The 16,765-nt window shown below is 35.1% G+C and overlaps 2 protein-coding genes across 5 annotated transcripts in view; both read right to left on the bottom strand.

Moving 5' to 3' along the window:
* The window catches only part of LOC135768510 (trypsin-like), a 262,331-nt gene that overhangs the window by 229,047 nt on the left and 16,519 nt on the right, over positions 1-16,765 (bottom strand). Inside the window, exons 1-6 of one of the 4 annotated variants that reach the window (XM_065252705.2) lie at positions 13,517-13,608; positions 12,916-12,936; positions 12,629-12,797; positions 12,281-12,549; positions 12,017-12,153; positions 9,215-11,132 (exon numbers count right to left, since the gene is read on the bottom strand). The exons of 2 other annotated variants lie outside the window; for them this stretch is intronic. In XM_065252705.2, coding sequence (XP_065108777.1) covers positions 10,860-11,132; positions 12,017-12,153; positions 12,281-12,549; positions 12,629-12,797; positions 12,916-12,936; positions 13,517-13,580 — 933 coding nt within the window. In that variant the 5' untranslated portion in view covers positions 13,581-13,608 and the 3' untranslated portion in view covers positions 9,215-10,859. Of the gene's footprint in view, positions 1-9,054; positions 11,133-12,016; positions 12,154-12,280; positions 12,550-12,628; positions 12,798-12,915; positions 12,937-13,516; positions 13,609-16,765 lie in introns of those variants that run through there. One more of the 4 variants, XM_073813885.1, reaches the window with a different exon arrangement.
* LOC135733912 (trypsin I-P1-like) lies at positions 100-5,631 on the bottom strand. Its single transcript, XM_065252706.2, has 6 exons — positions 5,394-5,631; positions 4,075-4,095; positions 3,750-3,918; positions 1,318-1,592; positions 1,083-1,222; positions 100-996 (listed from the first exon to the last, which is right to left on the bottom strand). The coding sequence occupies exons 1-6, from the start codon at positions 5,446-5,448 to the stop codon at positions 739-741; spliced, it is 918 nt and encodes a 305-aa protein (XP_065108778.1). The 5' UTR covers positions 5,449-5,631; the 3' UTR covers positions 100-738.

Here is a 16,765-nt window from a genome sequence, read left to right on the forward strand (position 1 = left end):
GACATTTGTAGAGAAATATGTAATGTTTTATTATTATAATAACATTACTGTATGTTTTAACTTCTTCAAACCAAATATTTAAAAAGATTTTGTGCCAACCCCTATTTTTAATAGATTTGTGTCCACGACGATGAACACTATACGTGTGACCAGATAAGACCCCAGTTAGTGTTCTATGTAGGGGCTTGACACTTTATGTATGGGCTCGACACAGTCCTAAAACAGAAATGATCATTGTGCTTAAGTAGTAATACAGAAAAAAACATCACAGAATGTAATCAGTAACAATTAAGCACAGCTTTATACATTTGTTTATTTCAGTGTGCAATTTGGTTGCTTATTGATGTTTAAATGCTTTCTCATTTATAAATCTCTTTGGATCAAAGTTATTAAGAAATAATAGTAAATGTTAATACATGACTGTTTGTGTTGTGTTGGCTATAGAGCTCTTAATGGTTTAAATGAAATTCACAGTCAGTCAAAATAACCACCATAAGTTAAATCACAGAAATAAAACATTAATAAAGAGATTGTGTTTGTGATTAAAAAAAACTATATAGATGAATTGTTGTGTTAATATTAAACTTAAATAAACTCACATTTGCTTATATTATGTTTTAAAGTGCCTCAGTGTTAGTATTTAAACAGAGATAAATAAACAACAAGATTAAAACCTTCACTTATTTATAGGAGTGCACAAACTCTCCTCCCTGATCTGTGTTCTCTTCTTGTACAATTTTACAAAAAGAGATAAAGTAAGATGAAGAATGTGTGAGGAAGATAGTGGTGAAGGTTAGATGAACCACCGCTTGCAGCAAATTGGACAAATCCAGGCTGACTGCTGCTTATGTAATTGTTGATCCAACCCTGGTATTGAGACACTCTGGTGTACACACCAGGATAGTCGGCTTGAGCGCAACTTCTCCCGAAACTCACAATTCCAGACTGAATCCATAGGGAGTCGTTCTTATAGACCATTGGACCTCCAGAGTCTCCCTGCATAATAAGTCACTTAAAATTTTACATCTCTGCCACTGCACAGTGAACAACTATGAGCAGATGTCCTACAGTGAATGTCTTACCTGGCATGAATCTTTGCCCCCAGAGGTAACACCAGCACACAGCATGTTGTTTGTAATATAACCACTATATGCCTTATTACAAGCAGTGTTGCTCACAATCGGTATCTGTACCTCCTGCAGTTTGTTTGGAAGCGAAGAATCTTTGACATAAATAGTTTACAAATGTCATAACTTTTCTCACCAAGCACTGCAACACTAGAATCTTATATGTGTTTTTTAAACAAAGGTTGCTCACCTCCTGCATGGAGTGTTCCCCATCCTGTGATCCAGGTCATAGCACCTGCATCAATTGTGCTACCACTACCAGCCAGACAGACAGGCCGTATGTAATTGGTGAAAGTTACAGAAGACGAGAGCTTTAGCAAAGCTATGTCGTTGCTTTCGGTATTTGCGTTGTAGCCGGAATGGGTGATGACTTGACTTACTGTTTTAGTTACTGCATTTGGGTTTGAGCCTGATAAGGTCTGACATCCCAAAGTGACGGACATATAACTTGCACTGGAGCTGACGCTAAACAAAGTCGGATAAACAAAGATTAATTATTTTTATCAGTGCACAGGAATATGTATTGCACTGACACATGAGTTGTTCGCCCAATGCTGAAATTTCTGTTAGTATTGACTCATCAACTTTACGTTGTACTTTATCCATGTGATTTACACAGAAAGAAATTACAATGAGTTTTGAGGACACAATGAGGCAGGACTTCAAGATTCAAAATGGATGCAAGTTTTATAACTGTGCACTGCAAAAAATGATGTGTAAATTTTTTACACATTGTGTGTGTCAGGCCATTGCAGGCATTATTTCATGTTAAAATAAATGAAAGGGACAACACAAGTTGTGTTAAAAAACAGTGACGGGAGTAACGCGTTACAAAGTAATTCCGCAGTGGCGGAGCACACACGATCAATGAAGAGCGTTTTGCTGGTATGTACGGCTTTTATTGGTATTAAATAAAAAATAGTACTGTTTTACGGGAAGTAAGGGAGATGTTGCACTGTAGTGCTTAGCATTAATACTTCAATGAGCCTTACTAGTCTTGTGAAACTGACTAATACTGTCACGCCTGCGTGAAGATGCTTAAAACAATAAAAAACATGTCGTTAGCAAATGTTCAGCAACAATCACAGACATTAGGTAGGCTTGTTCATATTGGCACGTGTAATGCAGCATATTGAACTTAATAAAACCACCGTGGAGATAGTACAGGGATGTAACAGCCCACTTTTCAGTGCCTCGCGCTTTTTTCACGTCAGTTTGGGTGACTTGGGTCTGAGAGGGTAGGATTATAATTTCACAAAGTCATCTGAAGCCATTCCATAGCTTAATGTGAGGGACAGAAGTCTATGTACTTCATTACATTAAAGTTTACGGAAACTCGTTCCCTCCTCCTTTAACATAACATGTCTAGATGTCTTAAAGCAATTTTCCTTGTGTTGTCAAATAGGCTAGACCTCAATATACTCAGATCTTGTCGTAATGTATTACTTTAGTATTTGTATTATTAGTAACAGTGTACTTATGGTAAATAAAAACAAGCAAATTGTTCAAAATTTTGGTTTCTTCATGAGGTGTGTAACCAAGTTTTCCTTTAGGGACAGCAGAATGAAGAGAAAAAGCGATACTACCAACTTCTTTCTAAAGAAGCAAAAGTCAGTTGCAAATTAGGGCCAAACAGATCCCAGTTGTTCTATTTTTGCTGTATACTTAATACATATAGGCTATAATTGTGTACATTTAGGAAAATAAACAACTTTAATTTAATCTATATACCTTTTGTGGAAAATAATTTATTTTTAGTGTAATTGAACACTTTGTATATTGACCCCCCAAAATAATACATTGCCACCCCAGTTTTAAAAGTCTAGCTCCGCCACTGTAATTTTGTTTCTGTAATTCCACTACTTTTAGCGGTAACGGGTGTACGGGCATGTAGCAAAGTATTTTTTTAAATCAAGTAACGCAGTTACAATTACTGAAATTTAAATGAGTTGGTTACTCGTGTTACTCTATTTTGTGTTAAATGAACACTTGCAGACAAGACATTTCTGATTTAACATCGCAGGACTGTGGTGAGCGGCACAATGAATAATAACACAGAAGGTGTGTTAGTATAGGGACAACACATTTAACCCTAAGTGTTCATTTATCACATGCACATGCTCATTACTGCTAAAAGTAGTGGAATTACAGTAACGGAATTACTTTGTAATCCGTTACTCCCATCACTGTTTTTAACACAACTTGTGTTGGCCCTTTCATTTATTTTAACATGAAATAACGCCTTAAATGGCCTGACACACGCAATGTGTAAAAAATTAACACATCATTTTTTGCAGTGTAGTGTTTTTCATTTTGGATAATCTAATGTGACAACTTACCCGCCAATGGGGCATATGGTCACAAGTGAACATTCTCTATTCAACAGTCTACAACTCCATAATGAAATAAGATATGAAAATGTAATGAATACAACATATGTGTCCAAGACTTCCTTCTTTCATTTGGCACGAGATTTATAAAGAGTTACCCAATATTTAATTGTTGTCCTGTTTTGTTTCTGCAGATGCAAGAAGCTTGTTTGAAACACAATATGGAGGTCAGGAAACAAAGACAAAATTCTCAGTCTTGGGTGAACTATTTCCTATTTAAAGCATTTTATACCCCTGGAAGCAGTGAGCTGCAGATAAGACCCAGTCTTTATTAATGAGACTACCACCACAGAAATGACGGTCACTGCTGGCAACCCGAATACTGGCCTGCCAAGGCCAAGACCCTGTGGTCGCTTCCACCCCTCCAACAATCTTGTTGTTCAAAGGAGCTTGGCCACACACTGATAAAAGAAAACACATTCCTGGTTAACCATCTTGTTTCACTCATATAATAGATAATACAAAAGTAAAATAATTGTTCATAATTTCAAATGGCTTCAAGTTTATGTGAAACATTCCCTTTGTGATGTTTTGTGATGATTTGAAATAGTACGTACCATCTAACTGACAGAGATTACCTGTTTAAGGAGATAAAAACATCAAATAATTACAGTTGTTATGTTATCAAACTGATAAAAGTAATTTAAAGCTACATTTTAGTGTTTACAGGGCTCTTTGGTTTAGGTTTAATTTGATTTATTGAGAGTTTCTGTTGAACAAAGCTTTTGCATGCAAAGCAGATAAACTGGTTCGTGTAGCCTGCTATCTTTGTTTTTAGGCATTGTTAAGAACAAAGTGTGTTTTTGGATCATAGCTAAGATATAATACTGGGGTGGATATGTTGGCTGCGTTTACACTTGGCATTAACATGAAACCTGTATCTGTAAGCTTAAGCGTATCTTAAAATAAATCGATATACAAAAGCATTTTAACACTGCTGACTGTATGTAACTTATTCAGACATATGTTTAACAAGTTTCCACTATTTATGGAGTGATTTAATATTTAATGGCAGAATTGAATGGATCGTTATAATGTTTGAGTTTCTATGGCAACATATCAACTAGAATGTTGTGCTTCTTTCTGGTCAGTCAGCAGTTTCATTTAACACATTTTAAGTTACTTGAAAACACGTACAAACCATAATAACATTAACCAAATGTCTTTTTAGTCTTATTAAGGCAGACTAAAAAGTCGGGATGGTCATCCTAATGTTTCACACAGATTTTGTTGTTGATGAAAAGCATGCGGGTGAAAGTCAAGTTCAGGTAATGTTACATCGGCTGAAACGTGCATCTCCGGTGTGGACGTTGCAGATAAACAAAGATAAAGCCTTTAAAGGAACAGTATGTAAGAAATTTATATCAATTAATCATAAAATGGCCCTGATGTGTCACTAAACAATAAGCAATCATTTTGTTATTAATATACAAATGAATAATAAATATAAAATAGTTTAAGCCATCAGTGATAGCAATTTAATAATCAATGTAATATATTTGTACTGAATTAGTTGTAATTATTTTAATAATTTATTCTTGACTATTCTAAGCAGTTCGTTTTTGTTTTGTTTTTATAATTGCATTAACAATTGTTTTAGATTTATCTGTTATTTAACCATTCAAATAAAAATTATAGCAGACATAAGGTTGTTGGCAACATTTGGTTGCGTTAACATTAGTTAGCTAACACGAACTAAGAATGAACAGTACTAACACAACAACTAGTTAATCTTAGTTCATGGTCAGTTCATAACATTTTCCCAACAAAATTTGTAACTGTTAACATGTAAATGTTAATGAATGATGAACTAACATGAACAATTGCATTGCCATTAACTAACATAAAAAAGATTAATAAATTGTGCAAAACTCACCTGATATGTTAAGAAGTAATATCCCAGCAACACACAAAATTTTCCGAAAAATCATCCTTTCGTTGCCTTTCTAATGTTTTTTTCTTCGTAAAAATTTTTGATGACACAGTGCAAGAATTGCTGTCTCATTGGGATTTCTTGTGCCCTCACAACCAAAGTTTACATCTGACACACCTATTTTTCCTTAGCCTGCTCTCAATATCTTTAAAACACGCCTGTTTACCTTACTAAGACATACCTGTAATACGTGTGAAACCTTTCTTGTTACTGACAGACACTCATTGTTATACGTCTACATATAAAAACAAAGAGCAGTGTCACTGCCTATGTAACATGTTTATATGCCAGTAAGCCTGGAAAGCAAATGGTATAAAAGAACTGATAAAAGGGATTTCTTTTATTGCTTAAAGGTAACAATGGTGTTTTAAATCACATTATCAAATGACGTTATTATGCACTGGAAACTGGTTTCTTGCAAAAATGCTGCCAGTTAAGTCACAGTAACAAGTCAGGTGGCACATGGATGGCACTACATCTTAGGCCTTAAGATTCAAGACTTTTACTGTCATCTGTACTTTGACTGTACAATAAAATTCACATTTTGTACATTTCTCCCAATAAAAACGGGGTAAAGGGCATATGAAACAATAAGTTAGTAAGACAATAAAAATATAAAAGAATACACAATAAAGGAAAAATCACCATAGATAATAAGAATAAATACAAAATGGAAAAAGTCAAAATACAGTGTGAATATGAAATAACAATACACAATAAAACTGTAATAAATAATAATTTCACAGTATAAGGATGTAGTGCAGGTCATTATGTGACAAATGTGACCCAGTCTGTAAAACTTTGACTGTGTCTACATAAAATCATTCTTTGTGATGTAAAAAACACACTTTGAAAATATAACTGTGATTATTTTCATATTGACCAAGATCATGTCAAAGATTGAAATCAATGATTGAAATCAAACTTTGATGCTACTAATCTCGTAATTAAATTGTGAGACTTGAGCCTGCACAAACAGGGTAAAAAATAATGTTGTGGCAGTGTTTTTTTTTTATGTATGTACAACAACTACGATTCTACGATTCACAGTGGACTGAGACACAATTGGTTTTCAAAGATCACATTTTCATTCTCTCAAAGCAAACTGTATATGAAATGCTACATTCTACATGCACAAGAATCTGAAACTGATCTTATTTGTTTTCAGTTGAAATATCTCAACGCAAGTGGATACAATGGTCTTACTCATTTGACAACAGAATTCAATGTTAAAGTGTAAGCAAACTTCATTCAATGTTGATAGACACCTCCCATCTTAGGCATAAACCAATCACCCACTGTATGCAAATTAAGAACAGCCCTGAATTTTCAACAAACAATCAGTGGCAGATTTCTATATGCTTTGTCTCTGTGGATATTTAAAAGAATAGTTCACTTCAAAATGAAAATTCTGTCATCATTTCCTCATCCTCATGTTGTTCTAAACCTGTATGAATTTATTTTTTCTTATGAACACAAAAGAAGATATTTTGAGAAATGATGGTAAACACACAGCAGATAGTGACCATTGACTTCCATAGTAGGAAAAAATATTTTGGAAGTATTGCGATAAATGACTAAGAAAATATTTTGATAAATGATGGTAAGCACACTACGGAGCCCCTAAGCGGACATGGAGCAAAAATTAAATAAAGTTTAGTTTCATGTGCTCACACGAAACCTTCATGTGCAGAATTTTTTTTAAAGTTTAGTTTTGCGTGCTCATGTGAAACTATCGCATGCTCACCTAAAACTATCCGCGCACGTGAAAGCAAAAGTTTCATGTGCGCACGATAGTTTCACGCGAGCACGAGATAGTTTCACGCGAGCACGCGAAACTAAACTTAAAAAAAAATTCTGCACATGAAAGTTTCACGTGAGCACATGAAACTAAACTATAGATTTTTTTACTCCAATGTCACCTTAGGGGCTCGGTAGCACACAGTTGACAGTACCCATTAAATTCCATCCTATTTTTTTTCCTACTATGGAAGTCAATGGTCACTTACTGCTGTGTGTTTACCATCATTTCTCAAAATATCTTATTTTGTGTTCATCAGAAAAAAGAAATTCATCCAGGTTTAAAACAACATGAGGAAGAGTAAATGATGACAGAATTTTCATTTTAAAGTGAACTATCCCTTTAAGGAGATATTGTAAATGATTTAGGGGGATTTTCTGTACTTGGAAATTCACCCTATGATGCTATATCTTTGACACAGCATCATGTTTTCATCTGTCTGTAGCCAGATCTTCATTTTTACCAAGTATGCAATGGCTTTTCGTTTGATTGTTTCTTATTTGAATTGGAATGTAAATTGGCCTCTGAATTATGTTTTTCCTACCTGGTTAATAAATTGTTGTTTGATTTTATTCTGTGTTGCTTGGTAAATGTTTACACTGCAAGTATTAAAGGGATAGTTCGGCCAAAAACGATATTAAACCCATGATTTACTCACCCCCAAGCTGTCCGAGTTGCATATGTCCATCGTTTTTCAGACAAACACATTTTCGGATATTTTAGAAAATATTTTAGATCTTTCTGTTCATTAAATGTAATGTTACGGGGTCCACCCATAGTCCACGACCTTCAAGTCCAAAAAAGTGCGTCCATCCTTCACAAATTAAATCCAAACGGCTCCAGGATGATAAACAAAGGTCTTCTGTGGGTAATCCGTGCGGTGTTGTTGTAGAAATATCCATATTTAAAATGTTATTAACGTTATAAACTACCTTCCGGTAGCGCCGCCATTTTGGAGTGATGCGCATTCAGGATGAGAGCTTATGCAGCGTACAGAGTTTCTCTGCTGCTGCTCTGTGCCCCCGCCCTCCGAATTTGTCATACGTCACTAAGAAAAGTGCGTACACTACGCTAATACTCTCTCCTGAGTCTAAGATGGCGGCGCTACCGGAAGGTAGTTTATAACGTTAATAACATTTTAAATATGGATATTTCTACAACAACACCGCACGGATTACCCACAGAAGACCTTTGTTTATCATCCTGGAGCCGTTTGGATTTAATTTGTGAAGGATGGACGCACTTTTTTGGACTTGAAGGTCGTGGACTATTGCTGGACCCCGTAACATTACATTTAATCAACAGAAAGATCTAAAATATTTTCTAAAATATCCGAAAATGTGTTTGTCTGAAAAACGATGGACATATGCAACTCGGACAGCTTGGGGGTGAGTAAATCATGGGTTTAATATCGTTTTTGGCCGAACTATCCCTTTAACGATGTATCCGTAGTTACCGTATGGACTGAAATCAGGCTAGGATCGGCCTAAATCCCAGTTAGATAGTACATAATGCATCAGCTGAGGATTTGAGAGATACGACTAGCACTTGGCGTTAGTTTAAGTGTACATAGAAGCGTGGAAGCTAACAATGTGCATTTCCGTTTAGAGTAACATGTAAATGTTATGTAAATGTTATGACAATATTATTCTATCTACGTGTTTATAGGAAACTATGGCATGATTATACAAAGCTATTGTCAGAAATCGATCAGTTTGTTCTGTTGATAGTGTTCATGACCAGTGCCGGTTCTAGGGAGGGGCCAGCGGGGGCCAGTGCCCCTGTGACAACAAGCTTGGACCCCCTTGTGGCCCCCCTAAATGTGGGTTGTGAAATTATTTTTACACATTTTTTGCGATCGTTGTTTTTTACATCCATTATTAGACAGTTAGGGAACGCAACAGAAAACAATGCGGAACAGAAAACAATGCAGAATATTTTCTTGAGGGAACACAACAGTATCATAGAACATGCTTTTGCGGGTTTTCATAACAGTAGTAATAACGAGAAAAAGACATGACAAAGTGTAAAAATGAAGGTGGTAAAATAAATATATAAATTTATTCTCATCAGCAAATAATGGAAAACTAAAAAATACTAAGATAGACAAATGAAGTAATAAATGCACTTAAATGGGATAGTTCACCTTAAAATGAAAATGAGGTGGCTGTATGGTCTGGCATGTATGTGGCCTGTCTGAACAAATAAATACAAGATTATCTCAAGTGCTTACGGGTCAAATGTAATGTGTCATCACACCATGCAATTTCATTAAATATAAGGAATGCAAAATATGCTACATTTATTTCTTATTTTATGGACTCAAAATAACTCTAAATATTCCATCTTCCATCTTATTACACATAATGGCCTCTAATGATATACAAATTTCATTTGCATGTTTGGATTTTCTCTGTCAATGGTAAAATAATAAAATATTTCCATAACTAGGATCATCTTAAAGCAACACCAAAGAATTTTTTTTACCTTAAAATAACGCTTCCAAAACAGTTTCAGTCGTTCATCCACTCTAAACAGGGTGAACAGCACTTTCACATTCGCTTTGCAGCCCTCTATCGGCCAAAACCGCACTAAAGAAGTTTCCAAACGTCGGGTAGTGGTCCTGTAGTCCGAGTGAATACTACAAAAACTTGCTTTACGGCAGACCTACAATCCAATCAGAGCCAGCTATGCCTCAGTATTTATGACAGTGGGTAATGGACAATTACGCTTCTAACCTGTAGGGGGAGCAAAGAGCCAAAACTCTTTGGTGTTGCTTTAAAGAATGTTATTATCAATGTTGTATTATGTCACTTATTGAGTGAAATGCACAATGTATTACTGAAATCTACACAAATTCACCTATCTAGTCTTTAGTAACAATAAACAAATCCGACTTGCTTTCCTAGAAGGTGGAGGTGGGACCTGAATTACGTCACAATCTCTAAGCTAAACCCCTGGGCTAAAAAAAGTGGATAATATTAAGTCAGTGTGTGAACAGGGGTGGAGAAAAGATGCCAGAGTAATTGTCATGCAAGATGCATGTAGGTGGCTGTTTATGTTTGACAGGACTGGATGATCAGGTATAAAAATAAAAATAAACATTTTGATTGGCCCAAAGCATGTGCAGTAGGATACATTTTCGGCTAGAGATCTGCTGATCCAACTTTAACAAAGCCACAATTACCAAAACATTCCTTGTGACAAAAAGTTTCAGGGAGTTCTTGTATATCTAGCTGCAAGTCACGCAACATACGTTGTTATCATATTTGCCCATGGCGTAATCTGACACCATGTTCTACACAACATACAGAAAGACAAAGACTTTCCAAGCCAATGCCTTTTTTAAATATAAATATCATTTACTTAGTTTGGACTGTGTAACATTTAAATTCAATAAAGTTAAATACATTTTCGACAATTTGGTCATTTTGAGCTTTTCAATGATCCAGTTCTGGTTTAAAGTTAAGATTTAGTTATGCATTTTGACTTTACACATATAGCAAACATTCTCTCGTTGAAAAGAGAGAAAAACATTTGAAAGATTTAAACAGTTAGATGAAATAATATATTAATAGCTTATTAACAACACAAATAAGCCCCAAAATTTAAAAATGGAATAATAGAGTAACAATACTATATATGAGGGACATTATAAATACAAAGTAGTTGGATGAGTAGCTGCTAGGGCTATTGGAGGAGAACTGAACAAAACCAGGTTGGTCGCTGCTTATGTGAGAGATAATCCAGTCCTCGTAATTGGAGACTTTTGTGTACACACCAGGATATCCAGGTTCAGCACAGCCTTGACCATAACTCACAATTCCAGACTGAATCCACTGGGTGTCAATCTTAACTACCAGTGGCCCTCCAGAATCCCCCTGCATTGACCAAAAATTAACTATTACCGACATACACACTATTTACACTTGGCATTAACATGAGTTTCGGTCACAAGTGGAAGACGCTGAAGATGTGTAAAACATTTTGAGCTCGTCCACTTTCGACCACATTCAGAGGTAGTTGAAAACACCATATTGCTTTTGTGGTGTAGATGTGCAAAACGCATTCAACCAGCCACAAAACACCACCTATTATATTATATGATGTGTAATGTATCGGACACAATGTTCTAACATTGGAAATGACTTTGTGCAGCGTATTTACTAACAACACAAGCAGTGACATAATATAAGTGTCAATTTGAACCCATTATTTCTCCCGCTCACATTTAAATGAAATCAGAGGGACTCGCCCACAGACCACCCCTTCAGTAATCATGACAGAATTGATCGAAAGTGGACAAAAAGATAAATTAACATACCAGGGGCGTCATTTATAAAATGCTGCGTAGATCCTACATTTGATCTTAAGATAATTTATCAAAAATGCGTACGTGTGATAGAAACCGAAACATATTCACAGAAAACGCGCATACCCCTTTTGTTTCAGATGTGAAATTTATAAATCGAAAATGATCTTGAATTTTATATTTATCTTTATATTTCTTATTTACACACTATAAAAAATCTTTTACTATAAAAACATTTTTTGTTTAATCAACTCAATTTACAAGTTATTTTAATTTAATATTATCAATCTTTAGCTATAACAAATAAAGCTTTTTTGAAAAAACAATCTTAAATTTATTTATAACCCAGCACAGGGCCAAAATAGGACGAACACGGCCTGCTGGATTGTAATTTAACCTATGCTGTGTTATTTCAACCAATTGTTGAGTAAAACATAAACATTCAACATGTACCTGACATGAGTCTTTTCCTCCCTGACTTAATCCAGCACATATCATGTTGTCTGTGAGACCTGCATAGGCATTTTTGCAAGTACTGTCACTCACAATTGGTATCTCCACTTCCTGCAGGATGGCGGGGAGTTGGTTGGCTGTAACAGGTAGATCGGTAAATAAATATCATAATTAAAAAACATTACTTTTAATAGCCATCTAAGTTGTTGTGATGCTTTGTGCTAAGCTTAGAAGACTGATGGTGTTTAATATGCGTTTACTCACAGTTAGGATTAAGTTTTCCCCATCCTGTGATCCAGGTCATTGTACCTGCATCAACCGTGCTACCTGCAGCAGCCAGACAGACGGGCTGAATATAATTACTGAACTCCACAGGAGATGAGAGTTGAAGGAGAGCTATGTCATTGTCTTCTGAAGAACTTGAATAGGAAGGATGTGTGAAAACTTGAGACACTGTGCTGGAAATTTCATTTGGGTTTGAATCTGTTTGGCTTTGACGTCCTATGTACACCACAATGGTATCTGTAGAAACGCTGTTAATGGACAAAGTCAGTTTTAGCTTTATTATGATTATCTAAAGTTATGTCTTTGTGTGAGCTTTAAACTTTATACCTCTGAAAGCAGTGAGCTGCAGATAAAACCCAGGACGGACTGATGAGACTCCCACCACAGAAATGGCCTCCATAGGTGTTACTTTGTATGCTTACTTGCCAGGGCCAAGACCCTGCAGATGCATCCTCCCCTCCAACAATTTTGGTGTTTAGCGGGGCTTGGCCACACACTGATAGACAGAGGAAATGTATGAGAATTCCCTGTTAAAATGGCTTACAAAAATTTGAAAAATATTCTGTATGGAACGCTTAATAAGGTTTATGATCATTATGAGTTTAATCACTTACCATTTGACTGGCAAAATGAACCTGTGAATGGAAAGAGTGACAACAGTGAGATGATGTTTGTGTAAACACTGCCATAGTTGATATACTGGTTTGTGCAGTTTGAGCGATCATTATTTTCTACACAATAATAATAATACAAATAATAATAGTGTCATTGACTACAAATGTAGGTTTCATCAATTCATGTTAATGATTAAAATAGTAGTTTAAAAAAAAGTTTCTATATATAAAAAATAACTAAGATTAACAATTTCTGTATAAATAGTTCATTGTTTGTTTTTAGTTATCAACTAATATTTAATATTAACAAATGGAACCTCAATTGAGGTGTTACCAGAATGTATTTGTTAACCAATTTCAGGTATTTAAACAAGAACTTTTAAATCAAAAGGCATTTCAGCATAAAAGTTTTTCTCAATCATAAAATTTAATTCTGTCAAGTATGTCAAACTATTAACTAGTTGTTTCATGTAATAGTTTGTGTAAGATACAAAAGACCTTTGCAAATTCAAAGGGAATTTAATAAGTCTTCATAAAAACAAAACTATGATCAACATTGGTGATAATTTTGCCACATTAAAAATCATTTTGTAGATCTTACCTGATATATTATTGAGAAGTATGGCTCCAGCAACACATAAGCACACAACTGAATTAAACTTCATCTTCTGGTGTGTGTAGTATCCTTCACTGTCAAGAGTCTAATGACATGAAAGGTAAATACATCAGGTTGTATAGTTAAGCTCTCAAGCCCCCACCCCACCTTCATAGTTTATAACTGACTCACCTTGTTTGATGTTTGTTATTGTGTAATATTTAAAATATGTATGTAACCACATAAGTCTTGCACAAGTGCCTAAAATTCAAAATTGACACTTTTTTTGTTTTGAACTTCTTTTTCATTAGATGACCTTTATCTTGTTTGTCTTTTGTTTATAATTCATGCTTTTGAATTTCCTGCAAAAAACTTCCTTCTTCCTGGACAGACAGTACTAATGAAAAATAAATAAACATATCTTTGTGTTTCTCCCCATACAGTGTAGAAAATATTAGTTTCCATTGGAACAGACTACAATATTTTAAAATAGGTTTGTGCTGACATCAATAAAAATGTATATGTCTATATTTGTGCATAAACACAGACTAGAACATTTGTTAATGCATTAGCTAACACAATGAGCAATATACGCAATAACAACTATTAGGTGCTTAGTTTATATTAGTTTTATAATTTACTACTAAATTTTTACATAAAAATTCATAACCATGTTAACAGTTAATGCACAATGAATTAACCTGAACTATTGCATTGCCATTAACTAACATAAACAACGATTTATAAATGCTGCAAAACTCACCTGCTACGTTAAGAAGTAGTAGCCCAGCAACACACAAAATTAGCCGAAAAATCATATTTACATTTTTTTCTTCGTAATAATTTTTGATGACACAGTGTGGGCGCTCTGGCCTAACATGGCTGCTCTCGCATCATCCAGGTGGATGCTGCACATTGGTGGTGGTTGAGGAGAATTTGTGTGTAAAGCGCTTTGAGTGCTGCAGAAAAGCGATATTTAATGTAACAAATTATTATTATTATTATTATTATTATACATCAATGATTCCACATATAAAAAAGGCAGACCTGTGTTACTGCACGTCACATGTTTGTATGCCTAAAGCCAGACCTGTGTTACTGCCTACAGTACGTCACATGTTTGTATGCCTATAAATGGCATTTAAATGAAAAATGAAAGGGATTTCTTGGTATCCTATAGTTAACAATGGTGTTTTAAAGCACGTTGTCTAAGGATCACATGACGTTATGATGTACTGGAAACCAGTTTCCAGCAAAACTGCTGGTGGTTTAATCACTGTATGAAGTTAGGTGCCTTAGGTTTCTGGCATAGCTTTATTGTCACTGGATGGCACCACAACTTAGGCCTAAAGATATCATTATTGTCATCTGTACTTTGACCGTACAATAAAATTCTTATTTTGTCCTTTTCTTCCATAAAGACGGGGTATAGGGCATGTAAGCGTGGGCCCAGTGGTCAAAGAGAATCATTTTAAACAAGCTGGACGGCAGTTCAGTGGATCCTAAAAAGGTGGTTTATTATGATGAAAAAGAAAAATAATTTACATCATCACATATTGAAATACAAACAAATTGAACAAAACAAAACTGCAACGATGTGCAAAGTAAGGCAACACCAAATAATTTGACACAATTTGCAACAGGGTTGGACTTAACAAAACCTAACTCCTTTCTTGGGCTGTAACAAATGAACAAGCAGAGACCAAACATACAAAACATTATACACAAAAATAAAGGAACACTAAACACTCACCAATAACATTGTGTAAACCCATGGGACCTTAACCACACACATACACACACACACACACACCACAAATAACAAAAGAAAAGAAAGAATTGTTTAGCTGCTATTCCCCCAGACAGATGGACTGTTTGATGGTGCAACATGAGAATAGAAGACCTACAGCCACAACAAAGTTTGGGGGGGGGGCGGTGTAGTCACTTTTATACAACATGGTGTTACCTATAGAGTTATCAACGGTTGTGAAAAACTTGAGATAATCATAATTGAGGCATGGGTTAACAAAACAAACATCTGAATAATAAACTTTTATAATCCTTGTCAGAAAATAACTAGGGACATGTTGGAGAGTGTATGTGATAGGGAAAACTCCAAAGTTATAGTATGTGGGGATTTTAATGCATATAATACCTTGTGGGGATGTGCCAGAACAGACAGAGATGAATATACCATTGAGGAGTTTATGGATGATAATTTGATAGTATGTCTAAATGATGGAAGAGGTACTAGGTATGACATGGGATGTGAGAAGTAACAATGCAATGGGTATTGATCTTTATCCTATCTGCATTCAAATAAGGAGTCAAAATATTAGTTTTGAAGAAAATTGGAGTTCAAGATGGAGAATGAAAATTTCCAATTGGGGGCTGTATAATTTTATAACAAGTAGCAAACTAATTGAAGTCAGGTCAAATTTGAGTGACGACGTTGAGGAGTTGAATGATATGATTATTAAAATAATACATGAGTCAGCAGAAGAAACAATAGGTAAAACATCTGGTGCAAAGAAGAAGAAAATTGTACCATGGTGGTCTGATGAGTGTAGAGAGGCTGTTAAAAACAGGAATAAAGCCTTTAAAATTGTTAAATCTAATCATTCATTTTATAATTTAATGGAGTATAAAAGAGCACAGGCTAAAGCTAAAAGAATTATAAGAGAAGCTAAAAGGAAATATTGGAGAGACTTCTGTAGTAATATTGGGACAGGAATTAAAATTAATGACATATGGGGAATGATCAGAAAGATGGGTGGCATAAGAAGGGATTTTTCATTACCAGTATTAAGAGATGGTGATACTGAGGCGGTAACCAGTAAAGAAAAAGCTGAGATGCTTGCAAAATCGTTCGTAAGGATACATAGCTCACAGAATCTCTCCAGTGAAGAGCTAGATATAAGAAGGAGGATCATTGAAAAAGTAAAAATAAGCTGGGGATTAAAGAGGTTGGGGAGAGCTCACTAGATGCAAAGTTCACACTGTTTGAACTAAAAAGAGCATTGATAGGTGTTAAAAATACCTCACCAGGGAGAGATGGGATATGCTATCAAATGATTGAAGAAATATCTGATGTGGCAAAAAATGTGATACTGGTTTTGTATAACAAAATTTGGGAGCAAGGAAAATTGCCTTTGTAGTGGAGCCTTCTGAACATCACCTATCCCAGCACTGCAAGTAGTAGTAGGGGAGATGCCTTTAAATCTTAGGAGATTACAACTTTCTCTAGCATATTGG

Source organism: Paramisgurnus dabryanus, chromosome 3 (assembly GCF_030506205.2).
Source record: "Paramisgurnus dabryanus chromosome 3, PD_genome_1.1, whole genome shotgun sequence".
NCBI lineage: Eukaryota > Metazoa > Chordata > Actinopteri > Cypriniformes > Cobitidae > Paramisgurnus > Paramisgurnus dabryanus.